Genomic DNA, 22,637 nt, shown 5'->3' with positions numbered 1-22,637 from the left:
GCTTGACTTTGTCCTTAAAACAGTACGAGTGTAGGAGGAGTAAATGCAGGGCGTGTAGGGTAAGAACGTGCCTCTGTCTGTGTAAGCAGGCTTCAGACCACAACGAGTTTTGTAAAGTCAGGAGTCAGCCAAATGTATTTCACATGGCAGGAAATTGGTCTTCTAAGCTCTGCTCACAATCTCTTGTTTGTCTTCATCAAAAAATGGGAGAGGGCTCGTTCCGTGTTCATTAGCTTGATGGGCCCATTGTGTGCAAACTTGTGCTGGCAACAGCCGCTGATAATGCTTATTCTTCAGAGCTGAGAGCCTCTGGCGACTGTGGCTTCAAGCGGAGCTCCTCACAGGCGATCATCCCGGATGCCTTCGGATGTCACCCAAGTAACCTCCCTCTCTTCTGCTGCCAGGAGCAGTCCAGCCTTTCCCCGACGGAAATCCCCCAGAGCATTAGCTGCGACGTGAAGTTAAATAAACCAGAAGGTAATTTGGTGGTAAAGCGTTTCTCGGGGAAGAGAGGAGGAGAACTGGAAGCCGCGTGGTTATGTAATAATAATATGTAATATTGCGGGGACAACATCCCTGTGCTCTCCAGCGCTAATCGGAGCGTTTACAGCCCTCCCCTTTGTGCTGCCCACTGAATAGCACCAATTCCTGCGGGGGACCTCTTCCACTACCCCAGGAGGCCGCACAAAGAGCCCCTTTGACGGGGACTGAGCGGCACTGAGCCTCGAGCGGCTGAAGGGTCTTGGCACGGGGCGCCTCTCCGTCACCTCACGTCCTGCCAAACGGCAATTTATGCCCCAATTTAACCCGATTTATAATGTTATACCCAGGTTATATCATTATGAACTGTGTTTTAGGAGGTGGAGCGCAGGGAGGCGGCTCCCCCTGACACACAGGAGGAGGAGCAGGGGGCAGCGCCCCCGGGGCTGTGGCGGGCTGTGCCCCGTGTGCTCGGTGCTTGTGTCGTTACAGACGTTAAGGGGCGTTAAATCACAGCGGGTTCAGTCGTAACCGTCACTAACGGACACGTTTATTTGTAAAAATAAAAAAAATTTCCCCTCCACAGAAGAGCGGTGGGCATGAGGCGACCGCAAAGCCCGCTGGGAGTTGTAGTCCGGCGGCCGGAAGCCGCGCTCCACCTCCCCTTCCGGCACCCCTACCCGTGGAACTACAACACCCATCGCGCACCGCGCGCGGGACCCCACCGCCCCTCAGCCCCCTCCCCTACGCAGCGCATGCGCAGCTCCCCGCAACCCGTCGAGAGGGGGGCTCCCCGCGCATGCGCGCGGCGGGCGAGCTCGCGCCGCTCCTCAGGCGTCCTTGCGGGCCGGGGCCGGGGCCGGGGCCGGGATGGGCACCGCAGGCGGAGCCGCAGCGCCGGCGAGCGGGACCCCGACGGTCAGTGCCCGCGGGGCGAGCCCCGCTACCGCCGGTAACCCCGCTGAGGAAGCCGCTTTTGGGGCTGGGAGGGGGGTAACGGGCGGCGCGAGCTTCCCCCCGGCCGTTAACGGCTGCTGAGGGGGAGGGGGGGGGGGGCAGCGCCTCATGAGGCGACCCCGGGAAGGGGGGGGGGGCGGCGGCCTGGGGCTGTGGGGGGGGTGGGGAGGGTGAGGGGGGTGCTGGTGGGGTCGGGGGTGCCCCTGGTGCTGCTCAGTGCCCGGGTTTGGGGTGGGGGAGACCTGAGGGGGTGTGGGGGGCTGGGGGGGCGGCTGGCGGGGTGCTTGTGTGAGGGGAAGCCAGGCTGTAGGGGATCTGTCCCTGAATATGTTGTGCGTGGCCCTCCCCTGGGTGTCCAGGGGTTGATGGTTTTCTTGTTAAACAGAGTAATGATAGGCAGAGGGGTTTTGGGAAGTCGCGTAAAAGAGGTGGGTTTGTGTGGATCTTTGCCTTCCAGCGCAGCGAGGCAGCTGTGGCAGCATCCCCTATGACTGTTTCTCACCTGGAAAGCGAGGTTGGAGCCAACCGGTCGTTAAGCGCCCCTCCAACCCAAGCCTTTCTGTGAGCAGCTCACTGGGACTCTCCACCTGTCATACACCCTTCTAAGGGCGATAGTAAGGCCCTGGGGGATATGATCCAGGATTGTAACGATTCACATTCATCAGCGAGCTTAAAAAAATTGGGGAGAGGTCCCTTCGAATAGATTTTTTTATGCTGTTACACACGGTTGCTGATGAAACATGGTGTAGGCTTCCTTCAGATCGCTTCTCATCGTCTTGTACAGTCAGTGCAGCACGTGCTCTTGAGGGGCTCTCCCCTACAGAGAAGTGAAATGGGGAAAAAAAAGCTTGCAAGCTGTCATGGGGTTTGAGTGTTTGCTACTCGGGGTGCTTGAAATTTAGCAAACAGCCCTGCTGCAGTGTTCAGGTAACTAGGTTGGAAGGAGGCTATTTGTTAAGGAGAAGCAGGGAGCTTGGAGCTGTCTGTGCTAGGGTTCTCAGTTCTGATTTGGGAAAATCAGCTGTGTTCCCTAATATTCTCATATATGAAACAGAAGGTAGGAGTAGCTGCCTCAGAGGTCTAATTTACTGTCATTCTGGCATTATTCCATCATGAATGAAAGTGCTTTGGGGGGATAGAGGAGATGCTATTTTTCTCCAAAAGTAACAATTTCGCTGTAGAAGCCGTTATGCAGTTATGGCTGTACAGGGGAAAGGTTTCTTCTATAGGGTGCCTTGTTTCCATTTCTGTGTGCTGCATAGGGGCAGGTGAAGCTCAACTGGTGCACGTGTGCACCTAGCACTTCGGGGTTCTGATCTCACGTGTGTCTTTTAGGCACGTCCCTAAAATGTTTCGGCTGTATTTTCTTACAGCAAGGCTTAGAATGTTTTTTCAGCACACGCTGCTATTTCTGACAAGCTATTTGGGAGAAAAAAGGGAAGATGCTGTTGTCTAGCAATAAATACCAACAAATGCAAATTTAGGTTCTTTCTGTAAAGCTTGGTGTCATGTAGCTGGCCTCAAAATGTCAAAATAAAGTGTAGTATGACATTTATCTCCATTTAATTGTATGTTTGGTATAATCTGCTAAGCTTTTCTCTGAACTAGCGCATCTGATTATTTTGAATCAGTGAATGACTCACAACCCTTAAAAATAGTCCTGGTTTGCCATATGTCGGCTTCAGATTTTCACCTAAAGAATTCGTCAGCTTTCTTCAACTCACCAGCGTCTCGCGGACTGTAATTTGCAAGTTGTTGCTTTAAAAAACCAAGCCAACGACAACGGGATCAGCCGAGCATGTCGTTGGGCTGGGAGTGACCTGCAAGAGGCTGGGGCTTAGCTGGATCCCCAGGCGTGTGGCGGTGAGAGGGGCGACCCTGGGGCGGTGTCTGGAGGGATGTACAACCACCTCGGGACCTGAGGGGAGCCAGAGCCAGCACAGAGGCGTGTGCAGAGCTCAGCTGGAAGGTATCCAGAGAAACGAGAGACTCCTCTCTTTTGTTACAAGGAGATAGTGCACCAGGAAGCATCGTTGGGTTAGGTTTTGTAAAGTATCGTGACAGTTTTGAACTAGCATGGAAGCATTTGTGAAAAAGATAAAGAAAAAGTAGAGTGGCTTCGGGGGGTGGTGTAATTTATTGGGGAGATACAACCCGAAGTTAACAGCTAAACAAAACGTGTCCTACAAAAAGCTTTGGGAGACGTAATAGGAGTTCTAGGTGTCGTTTATTATTCCGTGTGAATCAAAAAAGCAGCAGCTTTGGTTTTTCTTATCTATATATTCAAAGTATGTGTGCGAGACTGAGATCTGCCAATTCAAAGACACGAGATCGCAATGTTCAGGAGCAATCAGCTCACGGCCAGTAGTGTTTCCTTTGGTACGTAAGTAAGGTGTATTTAAATAGAGAACGTGGTTGTTGTTTTTTTTTTCTTGCATAGCTTCTGTAATACCAAGCAGAGAAAAATACAGATGATAAGCACTTATCATCTTGAGCGAGTTGCAGTTTCTTCCAGAAGCAGCTTGACATAAGATTGTGAATAAAAAATAGCACTAATTGCTTACTGAATTTTAAAATAATAAAGAGATAAATAGTGAAGAAAGAAACTGGTTCTTACCAGTTGCTAAAGCAATAATAATATCAGTCTGAATAATTAGAATAGTTCAGATGATTGTGGTAGGTAACGTAGTTAGCGTTGGTAGAGAAAATGTTTAGTTTTAAATAATCAAGCGAAGTAGTCTTCTAAGTATGGAATTAATTGTGTCATTATTCTGTTCGTATTATATTATTATAATAATTTAAGGAAGTCACTTCTTCCTCATTGGTGCACCCTTAATAGTTTGTCATCTGTGCGTTTCCTTTAAGTGCTAGGAAAGCATGTGGACCTTAAGTGATTGATTCAGCTCTGAAATTTCTTCAAAAGAAGGATTACAGCTCTTGGTATCACCTCGTGGGCAGTCCCCAGCTCGCTACCAAAGCTGGGGAAGCCCTCCCCTCAGTGTGTCAAGATTCACAATTTTAACTTGTGGGGAAAGGTGTTCTTGTACAAGTGTCTGCTGCCCTCTGCTTCAGTGCAACGGAAGGGGCAGCTTTGGAAGTAGCAGCAGCAGCTTTCTCATTTCCACATTGCTGCCTTTATTCACCTTGCTCGCAAGGAGCTGAGCTTTTTGGACTGGCTGGTTTGGTCTCTGGAGGCGTACAAGGGAAGAAAGGGATGAGCGCTGGCTGCTTGTGTGAGGAGGGGCAGGGCCAGGCAGCTGCTGCAGAGGAGGAGTGCAGAGCGGGCACAACTTTGGAGCAAACTGAAAATGATTTTAAGCCAAGTAAATCTGGTCTCATGTTGCTCTTTTGTACATTTGATAGCAGTCAGTGAAAAAACACTACTCGCTTAATTCATGTAGCTATGAAACAAAAATGCATTTTATCTGTATATTTTTGTCCTGCATTGTCTGAAAAATGTCACATTTCTGTGTATATGATCTAGATGAAGTCGATAACAAAATTCAGTTCCTGTTTTACAGCTTTGACTGCTTCCCTTGGCTTTTGTATTAAGAATAACTGAGCTTCTCGCTAGAAAAAAGACATCTGGCAGGAAGGAGCTCTTAGGACTGAACATCGAGCTGTGATGCAACCATAGCTTGAGCTGGAAAAAGGGTTTTTAAAACCACCATATATGATAGCAGTACTGTTAACTTGGCACCTTGGGAAAAAGCTATCAGACTGACAGAAATTGCAGCTTGTCTTTCTCTCAAAAATTGTAGTAAGATTTCTGCAAGAGCATCACTTCTCTTTAAAACCATACCTAACTTTTTAAAATGGGAGTTGCACCTCACGTTAGAAGCCATAATTTTAATATATATATATATATTTTTTTAATAATAACTTGTGAAATGTAATATTTAACTTACCCTGGTAATTAGGCTTATTGCTCTCTTTGTGCTTCTAGCCTGTCCAGGTGCGTTTTAAACATAAATTCACATCACCAGTCAGGGAGCAACATTTTTTCGGATGTTGCAATGGAAACAAATTTTCACTGTTTTTTATTAGCAAGAAGTGCATCGAATGCAAAATGCAAATTCCAAAGGTAAACATGGCAGCAACGAAACTCCCTTACTTCATGGTATTAGTAGTGTTTTTCTACCCTGTCACTATGGAACTGCATGACTATTTTTTCCTCTTTCCAATACGCAGCTTTCACTTACGTTAGTGTATTCGGTAATGTTGCCTGATCTAACATGGTAAACTTGCAGATATTTTACTGTGTTTGTAGTTTTAATATTGTGAACAAACTTATATAAAAGCACAATACCAGTCTGTATAAAGGCTAAAATATCTTCTTTTTTTTTTTTTAATTGAATGTGGAAAAGTATTTTCTCATACCCTCCTCTTTAATTTTCACTTGAGGCTTCTTCAGAAATGATGCTTTTTCAGACAGTATAAAGAGCTTTTCATATTTGACAGGATATCTTAATTGATTGAATGGACTAGAAATGTAAGACAGTTAATCTTAAACGAAAAGATTTTTCACAGGTCATGCTTCTGAAGTTTTAATCCTGAAATTTTGGTTTGCACTTCTCCAAAACGTATTTAGCTCATGTGATCAAGTGGTTTTTTATGTCTTGTTCTGAAAATGACTTTAAAAGAACCGAAACTCAGCTTTCCAGGTGAAGGAGGAACTGCTGCATATATGCAGTTGGGATTTTTGTTGTCAAGATGGCTCCGTGCGTTAATGTGACTGTCACATGTAGGCGTAGATTGAAATCAAGTTCTACAACAAAGATAATTAAAAAGAACTAATTTTCTGGCAACGACTGGTGCAAGCTTATCTTTGAATGTGCCAAAATCCTCTATCAAAAAAAAAAAAAGTTGCATCTGTTGTTCCCTTCAGTAGTCTTTTTGTGCTGACAGTTTTATGGCGGCCTGGCTTACCTTTCTCTGTCATGGTTCAGCTTTAGCTTGGTCACCGGTTCTCTCTAAGTTCTTCTTTCACAAGTAAGTTTTTAATACGCTATTTCAGCCAGACTTTGAAAGCATCCAACATATCCACAACTGTACATCGATGAAGCTTAAAGCTAGTGTCTGTCACTGAAGCAGTCAGTTTCAGATCTGTGTTTTTCACGGGTAGTTTACGTTAGGTATTTTTTAGCCCTAAACAGCAAGGATTTTACCACTCTTAAAAATGCCTTATGCCAGCTGAGGCAGTTTTATTTTCTTTTAGAGGTGGGGGGAGGATGACACTATTTTAGCCTGTGTACACCAGGGCTTCCATTAGAGTACCTACACTAATTTTATTTAAAGTAACCCGACTCTTGTTGTGTAGGCAGGGCTACGCAGCAGGTGTGGGAGGGCACTCAGACCTTGTTCTATGCTGTGCGATGATGAACTTCTTGGCCAGAGGTGACACGTGCCCTGTTTTAGCATCTGCTTGTGTTGTTACTCCGTTCATTTCTATTATATTTAGTAATAAAGTTGAAAACTGCAGTTGTTGTGCATTTTGTGGGGTAATGTGTTTTGGTTTTTTGTTTTTAATGATACTCTGAAGCTGGTTTTAGCAAATGCATGTGAATTTAACCTGAAATTCTAAAGATGCCTCTATGTTTTTGTAGAAAGATGGTGTTTCGTATGCCTTTTCTTGTAAGGCTGCCTGGCTATGAAGACTTGTGGGTATTGCAGGCTACGGCAGCTGTTTGAGCAGTGGGAAACGAGCCCAAGGCACCTTCCCAGTTTCCCTCCGTGGAGTTTGGTCCCTGCCACTGGCTGTTGGCCCTACAGGTAGTGCAGAGCCCCGGTGCTGCCCCACACCGCGGGTGCCACACCTTGCCCAGCACTTTGCAACATCTCTGCCCTGGAGGTGGTGATGTTAATCGGAAGGAACAATCTGCTGAGCTTATACGTATTTAAATCGACTCTCCTCTTGGGTGGTGGGTAGATCTGGGGCAGAGGTGCAAAACAGAATTCATCAGGCCCAACTCTAGCTAGGATACTGAACAAAATGACAAAACTTAAGTTTACGTAAAGGCTAAATGCTTCACGTGGTCGTGATGAAGAGCTGACGCTGGCATTAATGGGAATATGCTTGAAAAGAGGAGATTGTGTGGTCCTGTTTTTTTGTGGAGAAACTCCTAAACCAAACTAATTAAAAAAGATCATTTCCTTTTACATATAGGATCTGTGTGAAAGGCATCGGCCTCTACTTCAGCAGCTTGCGCTCCTGTGGATGTAACATGGATCGATGAAACAATTGCTTTGTTGGCGTGACTCAGTGCAGATCTCCAAATGCAATGAGCTATACCAGCGAAAAAAAAAAAATGTTGGTGGATAAAACTGCTTTAGAAAATAAGGTTTTGCTAAAACTGCTCTGCTGGGAGTGCAGAAAAATCCCACTCTATCCATTCCAGTTAGGTTGGGAAAACATTTGAATGCAACCCAATCTGTAGTGGATATGGGGGTAATGCAATGCCTGGTGAAGGCAGGATGGGAGATTTTTTGTTAACTTTGGTGTCTGGGTCAGGAGCCACTGGTGTTACCTTGCTACTACGCAGGACTCTTTCTCTGCAACATCTTTGGTTTTGGCTGAGACACAAAATTAGTAAATAGTTTAAAAAAATGATCAGAGAAGCTGTTACACAACCAGTGTCGCTGCATCGAAATCTTTCTTTGCTTTTCCTTTCTGCTGCTACAGAATGAGCAACCACCACAGTTCTTTTTTAATGTTCACCAGAAGTTGGATATGATTTGCTTGAATTATATTGGATCAAGGCGAAAAAAATCATCTATAGGAACTGATCATCTGTGTCATGTGTCACATTTTGAAGGCATCCAAGTAAAGCTGTTTTTAATTTCTCGTTAGGTTATGGAGTTGTCAGTTCAAGTGACAGCTTGTAATTTATAGAACTCTTCTTGTGTTCAATACATGGTGGCAAAAATGGAATGTAAGGCTCAGGAAACTTACTTTTTACAGTTTTAACACAAAAGGTTGGTATGGTGTTACTTTTATTTTTAGGAAATGCTTGTTTCTGGGAGTGATAGGCCTCAGAGCTGAATATTCATTCAACGCTAAGACAAACATTAACGCTGGCCTGCCAGTTAAAGGATTATTATTTAACATCTCTGTCAGTGACAGGGGACAGCGGGAGCGAGTGCACCCTCAGCGAGTTTGCCGATGACACCAGGCTGAGTGGTGTGGCTGACATGCAGGAGGGCAAGGATGCCGTCCAGAGGGAGCTGGACAGGCTGGAGAGGGGCATGTGCGAGCCTCATGGAGTTCAACAAGGCCAAGTGCAAGGTCCTGCACCTGGACCGGGGCAATCCCAAGCACAGATAGAGGCTGGGTGGAGAATGGATTGAGAGCAGCCCTGAGGAGAAGGACCTGGGGGTGGTGGTGGATGAGAAGCTCAACGTGAGCTGGCAGCGTGTGCCAGCAGCCCGAGAAGCCAACCCTACCCTGGGCTGCCAGCACCTAAAAGGAGCCTACAGGAAAGCTGGGGAGGGACTCTGTCAGGGAGTGATTGGCATGGGTAAGAAAGGTGGTGGTGCACGTGCACTGGTGGTGGGGTCTGCCTGTGTGTGAGCTGAGGGGGTTCCCAGGGCTCCACACAGCTGCTGGCAGGGGCCTCGGGGTGCTATCGCGCTGCTGCTGCTGTTTTTGCCAGGCAAATCGCTGTTGTTGCAGCCGTACCAGAGTGCTATTGCGTATTTCTGGTGAATAGGCATGTCCCAGGCTTGTTACCAGGGTTAAAGCCAGAGCAAAGTGTCTGTCATACTTGCTGTTAACGCTTGTCATCTGCAGTGTTTAAGAAAGGGGGGCGGGAGGGTTGGATTTAGACTCTGGGCCGTACATAGCCTTAGGTTTTTGAGTTGTGTGACAGAACTGAGGGTGCGGAGTTCTGGCCTGTTGGGAAACTGGGTTCTGGTTTTCCATTGCGTGATCCACCCTGCTCAGTCTGTAGGTGCTCTAGAAATGATATCAGAAATGCTTGAAACTGAAATCACAGAGTATCCTGAGCTGCAAGGGACCCACAAGGACCATCGAGTCCAACTCCTGGCTCCACAAAGGACCATCCGAAAACCAGACCCAATGTCTGAGAGCGTTGTCCAAACACTTCTTGAACTCTGGCAGCTCAGTGCTGTGACCACGTCCCTGGGGAGCCTGTCCCAGTGCCCGACCCCCGTCTGGGTGCAGACCCTTTCCCTACCCCCCAGCCTGACCCTCCCCTGTCCCAGCTCCATGCTGTCCTCTCGGGTCCTGTCGCTGTCCCCAGAGAGCAGAGCTCAGCGCCTGCCCCTCCGCTCCCCTCGTGAGGGAGCTGCAGGCCGCCATGAGGCCTCCCCTCAGCCTGCTCTGCTCGGGGCTGAGCAAACCAAGGGACCTCAGCTGCTCCTCATACATTTTCCCCTCCAGGTGCAGAATCCGGCACTTTTTCTTGTTGAACTCCATATTGTTGGTGACTGCCCAGGCTCTGATTTGTCCAGATCTCTCTGCAAGGCCTCTCTACCCTCAATGGAGTCAATTGCTCCTCACAATTTAATGTTGTTCTCAAACATATTCAGTGTATCTTATAGTTCTGCATCCACGTGATTTATGAAAATGCTGAAGGGAACTGACCCTGAAATGGAGCCCTGTGGAACCCCATTAGTGTCTGGCTGCCAGCCTGATGTAACCCCATTTCCTGTAACCCCTTGAGCTGGAGCTGTCAGCCCGTTGTTCACCCACCACGTTATGTTTCTGTCTGTCTGTATGCTGGTCATTCTGTCCTGAAGGGTACTATGAGAAACAGCATTGAAAGCTTTGCTGAAATCCCAACAGATATCAGCTGCCTTCCCTTAGTCAGCTAGGTGGGTGACCTTGTCATTAGAGCAAATTAAGTTCGTTAGACAGGACTTTCCCCTCATGAACCCACGTTGGCTGTGACCAATGACCACATTGCCTTTCAGGTGTTTTTCAGTAACTCCCAGAATAATCTTCTTCGTAATTTTACCAGGCACTGAAGTGAGACTGACAGGCCTGTAATTAACAGGGTCTTCTTTCTTGCCCTTCTTGCAAATTGGAACAGCGTTTGCCAGCTTCCACTCAACCAGGACCTCTCCGCATTCCCCAGACCATTGAAAAATAATTGAGAGAGGTCTTGCAGTGACACCAGCCAGCTCTCTGAGGACCCTGGGATGAATCCCATCGGGCCCCATGGACTTAAATGCATGCAGCTGGAGCAGCACGTCCATAAAGTATTCGATGCCAATTCTGTCAGCTTCTAATCTGCTTCATTTTTTTCTTCGCTCAGTTGATTAGAATTCGCTTTTTTGAGTAGCATTTTTAGTACATTCAGTCCAGCCGGTCGGGGGGTTATTTTTGGTTTTGCTTTTGTTTTTTTCAGACTGGCTCCACCGCACGAACTGCTGTCTTCAAGCTGGCTGAGTGGAGGGAGTGGAGTGTGAGTGAGTGATACCAGTAGTTGGTGTTCAAAAATCTAAAAAGCACTAACCAAATCCTTCAAGCTACTTCTGAGAATTAAGCTAGCAGGGAAGAAAATCCCTTTTCTGTAATGAAAAAGTGTTTCAGTAATCAGGCTAACCTTGTTAATGCTATTTGTGTTGTAGAGGGGAAACCGAAGTCTGGCAGGACATGAACTCCCAAAATTTCCTTGCTTGTGGCTGGAGTGTACTTCTGTGTACTTCTGAGAAGCCCTAAGCAGGACTGAACGTGGAAGAAACAGGAGGTGGGAAGGGAAAAGCTAGGAAGGAGCGAGCAGCCAAGAAGTGAGATTAGATGAAGCACTGGGTGTGGAGAGGAATGGTGAAACCGAAGTTGTGCGGGTCTTGGTGGTGAGAAGGAGGTTGTGAGAGAGGAGAGGGACAGGGCTGGTGGTGGAGGAACGGGGCTGCGGGAGAGGGAATGGAGAAACTAAAGGAGAAGGGTTGAGCCTGGAAGCTGTGGGGCTACACCATGGAACGAGAAATCAGTACACTGAAGCTTTAATTAGTGCCAGTTCTGGAAAGTGAATGGCTCACGAGGGTTACTTCATGCTGTTTGTGTGACTGCTCTGACTGGTGAAGTTGTAAACTTGCTTTGCTCGTCTGCTTGATGCGCTTGGCTTTCTCTTCCCGTGCTCACATTGCCCTGTTCAGCCGAGAAAGGGGCGCTGTTGGTGCACCTGGGGACTGGCGGGTGACTAAAAGAGCGAGTAAAAACCTTGCTCTTTGCCCAAGCTGTCGCTATAGCTGACAGCCATCAGGAGGTACAAGATGACTCATTTGGGGCCTCCTAAGCTGTGCCATCCTGGAAGGCCCACGGCTTTGCAGCAGCCTGAGCTAGGTGCAGAACTTAGCCACGTCTCAGGTGTTGTGTAGTCTCAGTAAGTAACTCGCTTCAGACTCTGTCTTCTCACCTCCAAGTCATCTTTTTTCACCAGCTGTCGTATCAGGGAGCACCACTCACAGTTTCTGAAGCGCTCTGACGTGCGTAGGCCACAGCTGGTAGTTTTTCTCCTTTCCTCTTCCGTCTCACTGCTTTCCAAAGTGGAGCTGTGCTTATTACTGGGGTGATGTCACCCCAGAGCAGCGTGCCTCATGTCTTTGAGTAACATCACTTCTTCACGTGTGGCCAGGTGTTTTGGGCTGAACACCAATGATGAGAAACATGGCTGTGGTCTGGACCCTGCTCTCGCGGAGTGAAGACAGCGGGTTCCCACTCTGCCTCGGTCCTCTGCTGGGGCTATTTTCAGTGGGACATCTGAATTTTCAGTGTGTGGCCAAGTGGGGTGACCTGGGGACGTCCTCCACACTTCAGCTGTGGTCTTGTGTAATTCCTGCAGCAGAATTCCCAGTGTCCCTTACTCTGCTCAGCGGTTTTACGAAGCAGCATCTGTGCGTGCCGTCACCTGCTTCAATTCACTTCAGCTGCTGCAATTTGTTACAAGGCCCAAAGTCCTAATACAGGCTCAGTGCGAAACAGAAATAAAGGAGCCTTTTGTACCGAATGAAAGAGGGCTGTGAGTTTGGTCCTTCAAACAGGGCCTCTTTAATGTGTTGCTGCCAATTTTTGTGACACAGTTATTCTGCATGCTCAGCTCCACGTTGGGCAGGAGGACTTTCCCTGAACCTTGTTTTTGGGAGAACTGAAGAGGGTAGGTAGGTCTGAGCAGGCGCGTCTGGAAGCAAGCAGCGTGCAGCTGGACGGGAGGAACCGACGGAATAAAGAACAAGGGAGGAGCAAACGTGAGCCTGAGCAAGGAGCGGGTCACAGAGGCCGAAGCATGTTGTGTGTGACCTGCTGAGGATGAAACAGAAATCAGGCTGGAGCTGTGGCAGCACTAGCAGCGGGCGGTAAAGAAAACAAAGCTGGAAAGGACAGGGAAAATGCAGAGAACGAAGTGCGGTGCGGGTGATGGAGCTGTACCACAGCCCTGAGCTGCTCAGAGAGGGGTCGGGTGGCTTCAGAGCACTGACGCAGTAACAGGCCGGGAAGAAAGTGTCACGGCGGAGAGAGGATCCTCCCAGCAGGACCCTTCTTCTTTCTCTTAGTGTCTCTAGAATAAAGAATGAGCAGTGTAAAAGATCTCATGAATATTTCGTTTCCCTTCCCAGTCCCGTGTCTCGCTGTGCCCTATTCAAATCCGCAGCTGAGGAGCTGCTCCTTCCATAAGCACTCCCTGAGCGCTCTCCTGCAGCGAGCTACTTTGTTTCACGTCATTAGTTTCTCGCTCTGGTCTGCCTGCAGAGAAGAAAGGATGAGGGTTTAAAAATAATGGAAGAAAAAAAAAAAACAACCACCACCACCACTTAGCTGGACATGTTTAAGATTATTAACCCGGCAAAACACAATTCAGTGTTGTTTTCAGTATTCTCCCAGTCTGTAAATAAGACCCCAGGAGCTGAGCAGCTGAGTAAAACGCTGCTGTAGGGTGTTGTGTAATGTGCTGGAGGCTAGAAGCGAGGCACCACTTTTCCAGGTTGCTCTTTCCATCCTTCACAGCGACCTTATCCTTTCCCTCTTCACACTTACCTGTCTTGCCCACTCTAGACCTAGACCAGAGGCTAAGGGGCATCCTGTTCACTAGAAGAAATGATGTGTAGTCTTTCTAATTTCATTCCATCAGTTACTGTTGATATGGTGTCTGCTGCTCAGCAGCTTTTGAGGTTGTGTTTTTTTGGTGAATGCAATGAGAGAGGTGACGCGTAGGACGTGTTCTGCTCGTTCCCATACTCAGGTGAGGTATGACCGTGCTGCCGGTGGTAGTGAATGTGCTTCTGTAATTGCAAATATTGACCTTTTTTTGGATATCTCCTTAGCCTAAAGCTTTAGGGACCTGGACGTTGAGTTCCTGCTTAGCCAGTGGGTATCTTTTGTTTCCCTGAATGAGGATTTCATAAAATCCTGAGTATCCGTGATCATTTGTCTAGCTTAGCAAAGTGTTGGCTACTTTGTCCTTCCTTGTGATCTCCCTATCTGCATTAAACAGCACGAGTGCTTTAGAGGCTGATGGCTAGGGCAGAAGCCAGAGCTATTACGTCTGGATGTGCTGTTGTTGTACCTCAAATACTCGTGGAGGTAGGTCTGATGTGCCCTGGTGCGCAATCGTAACGTGCTTTAATTCTGTTTTCTGGGGCAGCGGCCCCACAGCCGCCTCGATGACTTTGTCAGTTGCCGTGACGTTTGCATGGCTGCAGAGACAGCCAGGTAATGGAGCTGATGGAGCTTTAAAAATCATCATTCTCCCTTCTGTTTGTCTTCCAGTAGATTTAAGCACTCCTTTAAACAGCAGCACAGATGTGAGCTAGATGAGAGTTAGTGTCTGACCGTGACTTGAGCTGTCATCCAGCTGCATGGATGGAAATATTTTTTGCTTTTTGGTTTTTATTTTGCTACAGCTCCCAAGCAAACGACATACCAGCATCTGGGTGCTGATGACCCAATATAAAACTTCTTCAAACTTGAAGTTGTGATTGCTGTAGATGATTAAAAAACTTGATTGTTCTTGTTTTACCTTCTTTACTTTGCATTAGCATGATCTGAAGATGGATTTGACTTCAAGACTCTTTTTTTCTGTCTTACTGCAACAGGCCAAGCAAGTTCTTATTTGCATCTATAAAATATGCCTGGGAAAGATGAAAATGATCTTCGTGCAGCTGCGGTGCTCGCAAACACCCCGAGCTTCCAGACAACCCTATTTTATGTAACAAATTTAAAGTTAGCTGACTAGTTCATAATAAACGTTAACAATCAGCATGCAAACTGCCTCTGCGTTCTGTAAGAGTTGCTTCAAATGTAAAAATACAGACTTTATACTGTGTAAAACATTACATATTAAGCAGAGGTGGCCGAAATAGCAGTTCTCTTACTCTGTTAACATGGCTTAGGAGTTAATGGGCAGGTTCTGCAAACACTGAGCTTAGGACCTGCTGTTATATTCCTGCCTCGTGACGTCCCTTTCAGTGTTCATTGCAAATGCTGTCTGTAATATTTTCTGGACGGAGTTCTAAACAAGGTGTTTGAAAAGCATTGCTTCAAATTGTGATGTTTTTTCTTTTTCTTTTCCCTGCTCCAGGTGTGATGGACAGGTAGCAGAAGCTTTCACTTGGATATCAGGGAATCAGAATGACCGAGTGCTTCCTGCCTCCCACTAGCAGCCCCAGTGAACACCGTAGGGTAGAACACAGCGGGGGTCTTGCTCGTACTCCCAGCTCTGAAGAAATCAGTCCTACAAAATTCCCGGGGTTGTACCGCACCGGTGAGCCCTCGCCACCTCATGACAGCTTGCATGAGCCTCCAGATATAGTATCTGATGATGAAAAGGAGCATGGGAAGAAGAAAGGAAAATTTAAGAAGAAAGAAAAAAGAAGTGAGTAGGCAACTTGGCTTATTTCATGTTCCCATTTCTCTTTCTCTCTTTCTTTCTTTCTCAAAATTGCTCAGTGTTCCCACTGGTTTGCTGTTGTTTCTTTTTCCTTAAACCTGTTTAACTGTGAAGGAAGTGAGCTTACTCAAACAGACTTTGTATGCAATACCTGTTTCTCTTACAAAAAATCCCCTAACCACATAAAGGATTATATGGGCACAGGTGCCAAGCACATGCCAGAATTACCAATAAACATGTTTATCCAACATCTTTAACAAAGTGTTAGTAATTGCCTGGCACGGGGTTCTTACCTCATTATCTGCTCTGATCCTAAGTAGAGATTTTGAAGTGGATTTCGAAATACGTGCCGTTTGACATTTTAGCTGAAACACTAGCTGAAATAGAGCTGTAAGTTTGACCTGGATTTTACATCTTATGACAAGAGTCATAAAATGGGTCCTTTTTTCTTTAGCTTCTTAGTTTAGCCTAACCATGTGGTGTCCTCCAGCATTACCTAGGTATTATGGAAGAATTCAAAAACGTGCAAGCCAGCATCGGATTAGGAACTGGCAGAGTAAGGGTTGAAAGAAAGTATAAGACTGTAAGAGTTGGTCTTTGTCAGTGTACCTGTATCCAAACTGGAAACTTTCCTTTAAGGGAAATACCCCCACCCAACCACCCAGAATAACAGAAGAGAAATCTTGATTGCCGACTTTGGAGTGGTGTAGAAAATTTTGGAAACGTGAAATTGCTTTTTTTTTTTTTTTCCTATAATTTTCCTACATAATCTGAAAGAACAAAGCACTTAGAAATACTGAGCTGACGATGAGCACTCTGTGTCCGAAAGATCCCTACTGTCCAACCCTCTAAAACCCAAGTATCACGGCCTGAATTTCAGTGATTTATTTGTTTAAACAGAGTTTCAAAATAATACTCGTGTTCTCCATTGCCCGTGTCTCAGAAGGCAGGAAGCTCTGGATGCTGTTGCACCTTGCTGCTTCCTAAAAGTGCAATTTGGAAGATCAAAACCAGTGAGACAGCAGGCAGTATTCTGGCGTGTTAGAATGAAGATAGTGACTATTTGTAACAAGCACGCACATATTTAAATAATAACTCTTGAAGAATTTGCTGCCACAGCACTATAAATCAAACCAATTTCCAGGAATGCAGGAATTGTTGCTTCTGCCACAGTTTCGAAGGGCTATTGTTACTAACTAATGGCTGTGTGCCCAAAGGATACTGTAACTCAAAAATATGTTATTCTTTAGTTAAAACTAGCAGTTTAAGTTGGTACTTGAGAAAACTGATACCTTTGTGTTTTTTTTTCCTCTTGTAAATGACATTAACCTAATGCTAATACTGAATTGGTGGTAGAAAAAAAAACTGTATTGGATGGGTCTAAAATAAAGCCATTAGCTGTTTTTTTGTCTTCTTCGCACATCAGCTTTCTTTTATAATTCTCAATGAGATGCCTCTAAATTTAGAATTGTTAGAGGTCAGCATTACACAGAGTGGGTTTCCTTGTGGTGTAATTCGGCATGTCTCATGCCTATAGGCAAACTGAAGAATGAGGAGGAAAAATGCTTCTTTAGCAAGTAAATGCGGGTCTGTGCACATTAGCAAAGTAACCGCTTTCTTCCACAAGAGATTATAACGCATTGTGTAGCTGATGTAAAGCATTTTTGAAGCTTGAAAGATGGGAAAAATCATCAAAACCACAAAAATGCAAACTGCAGGAAGAATCAAATTATCTCTTGCAGCTGTAATATGAAACACATTCAGCACATCTTAGCCCTATTGTACGCAAGTCCTATAATTGCCAGTCAGATACAAGAGTAAGTTAACTAGAAAGCTTTCGGTATCTCTCATGCAATCCAAACATGGACGTTTCTGTAAATGTACTCTGAGGAGGCATTCCACTTATGTAAGGGAACAAGGGTTCTTTACGGTTGCTTAACGTGGCTGATTTCATGAATTCCCCTTCCAGCTTAGGCTCTTGTTATTCCTTCTGTACTTTCGATTCCACCTTATTCTGTTGCATGCACTCAGATTGTTTCTTTCCTCTGGTAGCTTTTCTCGCCCCATGCTTTGACATTTAGGCAATACACAGCCTGCTGTAGTCAAGTAATTTGGGATTTAAACAAACACAATCAAACATTTCATTGAGAAAAAAAAAGACAAGTGTTTATACTAAGTGATGACAGAGTGAATGTGTATTGAAATTAAAATATTACTGAATCAATGACGTTGTCATCCAAACTCCTGAAACTGTATGCAAGTTTAATCCTACAAAGATGTGGAGGTATTTTTTTAAATAGTCTTAAGAATAAATTTCAGTAATGCTTTAAGAACAGGAGGGTATATGGAGAGAGAAGGACAGATACCCCATGGTTATTTGGGTGAGTTTTTCAGATAAATCTTACCTGCAGGAGGAGCAAGGTACTCCTTACTTCAGTAGTGTTATGTATTGAAAAAAAAAAAATGGTGTGCTTGCAAGGGATCACTTACTCCATATGGATAATATAGTGATTTGATATTTTTAATGTTAGTGGCAATAACCTAATAATACACAGCAATTACTCTAAGAAAAAATGCTAAAGATGTTTTGGAAATGGTAAAAAAAATAAATAAAATAAAAATAAAAATAAAAATGAAATGGCACATTGGTTTTCATGTGCCTGCGGTTTCTATTCCCCACTCCTCTGTGGTAGCCGGAGTGGAGGTCAGCTGTAGAGTTATTTTAGGTGACTTAAGGGGTTAAAATGTATTTTCTTTTTATGGGGATAGTTTTAATTTGAATCTGTTTCCTGGCTCAAAACAACCCTTGTGCATCATGCAAGAACTTGTGCAGCATGAGAGCAAAACCAGATTGTTATTGAAGCAGGAATGGCTTTTATGAGACAGTGACCAGAAGAACTGATGTTACAAAATAAATATTTAACCTCCTTTCAGTAATCATGTGTTGATTTAAAAAAAAAAATAAAAATGCATAAAAGATGCAATTCCTTACAAAAGATTGTAAGAAATACTTATGAAGAAAGAGCTGTAGCTTACCACTGGGCAGGGTGGGTTCAATATGGAGCTAGGATTTTTTTCATTTGTAACCATTTTCTTTAAATATGTCTTTAGAAAATAGAGAACTGTTATCCCTTCACGAGACAGTTTAGTTTACAGTTCAACCAATCTTCTGAATTTTTCAGGCAGTCTTCTTGAAGTCCGAATCCCTAATGTCCTGGGGAAGGTTCCCCATGTTTTGGGGGATGTAGATGAGAATGTAAATACTCCTGCTACTGGCTTGGGGACCTGCTCTGAACACTGCTTGGTCCCCAGCTGTGTGCTAACCTTTATCTTCTTCTCCGGAGTTTCTATCTTGTGTGAGGTCCTAGCAATCTGCAGCTCTTTCTGACGGGCACCAACAGCTAGAAGACAGGAGCCTGTCATCATCCTGTGGGATTTTTCTCCTAACTGATTTCTGCTCGGGAATGTATCAGCAGTGTGGCTGTCTGGCAGCCACACAAAAGCGCTCATGGTATTCCCAGCTGTTCCAGATAAAGCCCTGAGATGATGAGTTGTCTCTGTGCTTATGATCCTTCCGTTCTGTGCAAAATGCTGATGGAAATGAGTCCTAGCAGCGGAGACCAACCCTTCAGAGAGAGGGCTGTTAGAAATTGTGAGGAGGCCATTGTCGACTTGCACAATAACCGAGCGGCTGCCATTGGAAAGAAAACATTATTTTTATTGATTTCATGTGTTGAGCAGCTCTGAAGGCAGTTCCCAGGTCTACAGAATAAGACATCACTGGAATTTTCTGCCTGTGATGCACATGAGGGCAAACTTCGTTTGCTCTCCTTGCAAGGGGAAGCGAAGCAATGTGAGTGCAGAACTTGTTTGGGAGTGATCGGATTTTATTGCTGAGCTGAATGTGAATTAAAAGCAACGCGATATAATTGAAAGTCATTATGCTTGTGTGTCCTTCTTATTTTATTTAGAAAGGGTGTACAAGTTGGTGGCAAAGCCTCTGACAAACAGAACAAATAACCGATACTAACATTGCTCGTTGGCCTTTGTAGTCACGTTTCACCCACTGATCTTCTGTGTGTAAAAACAGTCCGTGTTTTCTTCTAGTGAGCTAACTGCAGAGGCATGCAGATCCCCAGGGAACCAAAATAAGATAGAGAAGTACAAATGATGTGAAACTCATCCGAAACCTGATGCACAAAATCTGTCTTACAGTAGATTTGCAGTGTTGCACTTCTACGGTGGCCTTACTGCATGACAAAGCTTTTAGTTCTGTAAATCAGATTCTACCAGAGTAACACTGAGTCTTTTAATGTATTTTGAAGAAATTTTCATTATTTTCAGTAAGCCAAAAGCTATACTTGCAACATCATGCACAGTATAAGCACTCAGTAACACATCTGTGGCAGTTCTAACGATGCTGGAGCACGGAGCTGCAGGTAGCCCAGCCGTTACATTTGTGGTAGTGGAGTATTTATTAAATTGATACTTATCCCCTGTAAGTGCAGGAAAATATCTCTGGCACATATTACAGGGTGGTGGGAGACGCAGGCTGTTAGTACCGAGGGTCTTGAGGAAACAGTGAGCAGAAATCATTCACTAGTGATAGGTAATTGTTCTTATTTACCGAGTGCTTTTGGTAAACAACCTAAATTTATACAGATGAAAATGCATCTCTGATGAAGCAGCTAGAGTGATTTTATTACCAGAACTGTGGTTATTTCTAAGCGGAGTCAGCCTGCTCTGAAGGATGTAGAAGCCCCCTGATGGTATGGGTGAGAGATTCCTGGTGAATCAGTACGTATTTCCAAACTTATGTTGCTGGGACAGATTGGGGTAGACTGGTTATGTCTGTGACTTGCTGCTTCTTGTCTTCTCGCAAAGTCAAGAAATACCAGTTTCAGGAACGGCCGTTGCTGGTGTTACATTACCAAAGATCTGGCAGAGCCCTAGAAGGCCTGCGTTGCGACACCAAGCGTGGAAAGAGGTGACAGGGGCACTTTGCCTGCTGCTGAAATCAGCCTCTGAGCGTGATTCCCTCTGCTGGTGCTGAGAATGTGCCAGTAGTGGTCACGGTGATCTGCTGGGGGAGCCACTGGGAAGTCTGGGGCTCTGTCTGGTGACAATTTAGCTTTCTGCTGGGGAATGACATCTGTGAACTTTGTCTTACTCTCAGTGCCAGCCCCATCTCAATCTCACAAAACCTAGCGGTGATGTTCTCAGCAGTTCTCTCCTTATCACAGTGGGACTGGAGTCCTTACTCCTTTCCCATTCCTGTTTTTAGTTTACAAAAAGAGTCAGCGATGGTACAGCCAGTAAAGTAGGAAGATGAGACCTGGTTGCTGGTCATTCTCCAGTTAACATTTGCATTTTTTTATATTAAAAATTCACTTGGACAGGAAATTTCTTCCCTGGAAGCACGTGTGTTCGGTAGGCCTAGGGAAGAGTCCAGGATGAGAAAGTTGGTCAAACAGCTGTAATTCTTTGATGGTAGTCCCGTGTTAGAGACAGGTAAAATGTCTCTTCCTTGAACAGGTTTCAGGCTTGCCTTCCCCACACGGGGCTCTGTGTATGTAAAATCACAAGTCATTGATTGGAAGTGGCTCCGGTTTGTACGTTGGTTTAGGTCGTGCTTGTTGTTGGGGTGGGTTGGTTGTTTTTTTTGTTGTCATAATCTACCTTGAAAGATTTCCTCGTTCTTGCCTGGAGGCTAGGCAGGGCCAGCTGCAGAGGCGGAATTAGTAAAAGCCCCGGTGCCCGTGCTTTAAATGACGCTTGGTGTTTTGCTGCTGAGACAGTGCCTTCTGCCCAAGGACTCGTTTGAAGCTCTCCCCCACGCTTGTTAAGGCAAACACACGGCTTCACCGGCAGGTATTGTGCTAGTGGTACTGCAGTTGTTTTATCCTCCCTGCGGAAAAGTAAGTTTGCTTGGACTTTTTCCTTTTTTTTTTTTTACTTTTTTTTTTTTTGAGGCTGAAATTTCATGAGCTTCGTGCTCATCTGCAAATGCGTAACGCTTTGGAGCGGGGTTGGGGCTGACGTGTAGTTTGGTCTGAAGTCTGTTGTTAGCCTTCCGTGCGTGTGGTGGCCGATCCTTAACAGCGACTCTTATACCGTTGCTTACAGGACCGTAGAGAAGTTGCCAGACAGTTGTTTTTATTTTGCATTTCCTTGACTATTAGATGGGAAGCTAGCCCTTAGGATGGACATTGCCATTATGAGTAAGTACACGAAGCATTAATTGTTTAGATTGTTCAGGAGCCCTGAGGCTCCTTTGATGCAACTGCGACCTTCATTTAGTCTTTGTCCACTTAATTGTGTAACAGCTGTAGAAATCCTTCTTGAAAAGTCAGGCAGGCACTGCTTTAACACATAACTGCTCTCTCCTTCTTATATATTACCTTTCTCTCCTATTTGTATGTCTGGAAAGTGAACAAACTCACAGCTGTCCTCTTGCTTTTCCTCTTGCCCCCCTTTCCTACCAGCCGAAGGTTACGCTGCCTTTCAGGAGGACAGCTCCGGTGACGAGGCTGAAAGCCCTTCCAAGTTGAAGCGGTCCAAGGGAATACACGTCTTCAAGAAGCCCAGCTTTTCCAAAAAGAAGGAAAAGGATTTTAAAATAAAAGAGAAACCCAAAGATGAAAAACACAAGGAAGACAAGCATAAGGAAGACAAGCATAAAGAGAAGAAGTCAAAAGACTTAACCGCAGCGGACGTCGTAAAACAGTGGAAAGAGAAGAAGAAAAAGAAGAAGCCAATTCAGGAGCCAGAGATACCTCAAGTGGATGTGCCCAGTCACAGGCCTGTGTTTGGCATTCCTTTGTCTGACGCGGTGGACAGGACCATGATGTACGATGGCATCCGCCTGCCAGCCGTGTTCCGTGAATGTATAGACTACGTCGAGAAGTACGGCATGAAGTGCGAAGGCATCTACCGAGTGTCAGGTACTGCGGGCGCGCGGCCGTGCAGGTGGTTAAGGTCTTGCACGTTTCGCGTTGTTTTTACCACTTCCAGCACCTCGAGACACTGCTTATAGTGTCTCGGTACAGATTTCAGCTATCTCAAAGATAATCAGGTAGCTCCGGCTCAGCACACCCCTCGGGCTGCAATAGCAGGGTACTGCTAATTGCCATAAAAATACGCGGCTTTGGGCCTTTCCTGAGAGGATGGTGATTATGAATAAAGCTCACTGGGTTGGCAAGCTTGTACATAATTTTTATTTTTTACTTCTGCATTAAGAATTACTCTGCTAATTGATGGGAAGGGCAGAGAAGAGAAGTAGCCTTTTCATTACTTAAGCTTCCCACTGTTGTTTTTTCCGCTGTATTTTTTTTTTCATAAAAACTCCTT

General features: G+C 45.5%; 1 protein-coding gene across 2 annotated transcripts in view; it reads left to right on the top strand.

Annotated features, from left to right (window-relative positions):
* The first annotated feature begins 1,266 nt into the window (after window positions 1-1,266).
* Window positions 1,267-22,637, top strand: part of RALBP1 (ralA binding protein 1) — a 28,485-nt gene continuing 7,114 nt past the window's right edge. Inside the window, exons 1-3 of one of the 2 annotated variants that reach the window (XM_084507493.1) lie at window positions 1,267-1,398; window positions 14,979-15,272; window positions 21,773-22,231. In XM_084507493.1, coding sequence (XP_084363619.1) covers window positions 15,029-15,272; window positions 21,773-22,231 — 703 coding nt within the window. In that variant the 5' untranslated portion in view covers window positions 1,267-1,398; window positions 14,979-15,028. Of the gene's footprint in view, window positions 1,433-14,978; window positions 15,273-21,772; window positions 22,232-22,637 lie in introns of both variants that reach the window. The other variant, XM_084507494.1, reaches the window with a different exon arrangement.

This window comes from Aythya ferina, assembly GCF_964211825.1.
Source record: "Aythya ferina genome assembly, chromosome: 2".
Taxonomy (NCBI): Eukaryota; Metazoa; Chordata; class Aves; order Anseriformes; family Anatidae; genus Aythya; species Aythya ferina.
Note: the sequence above shows the minus strand (reverse complement) of the source record. Positions and strands in the feature narration are given on the sequence as shown.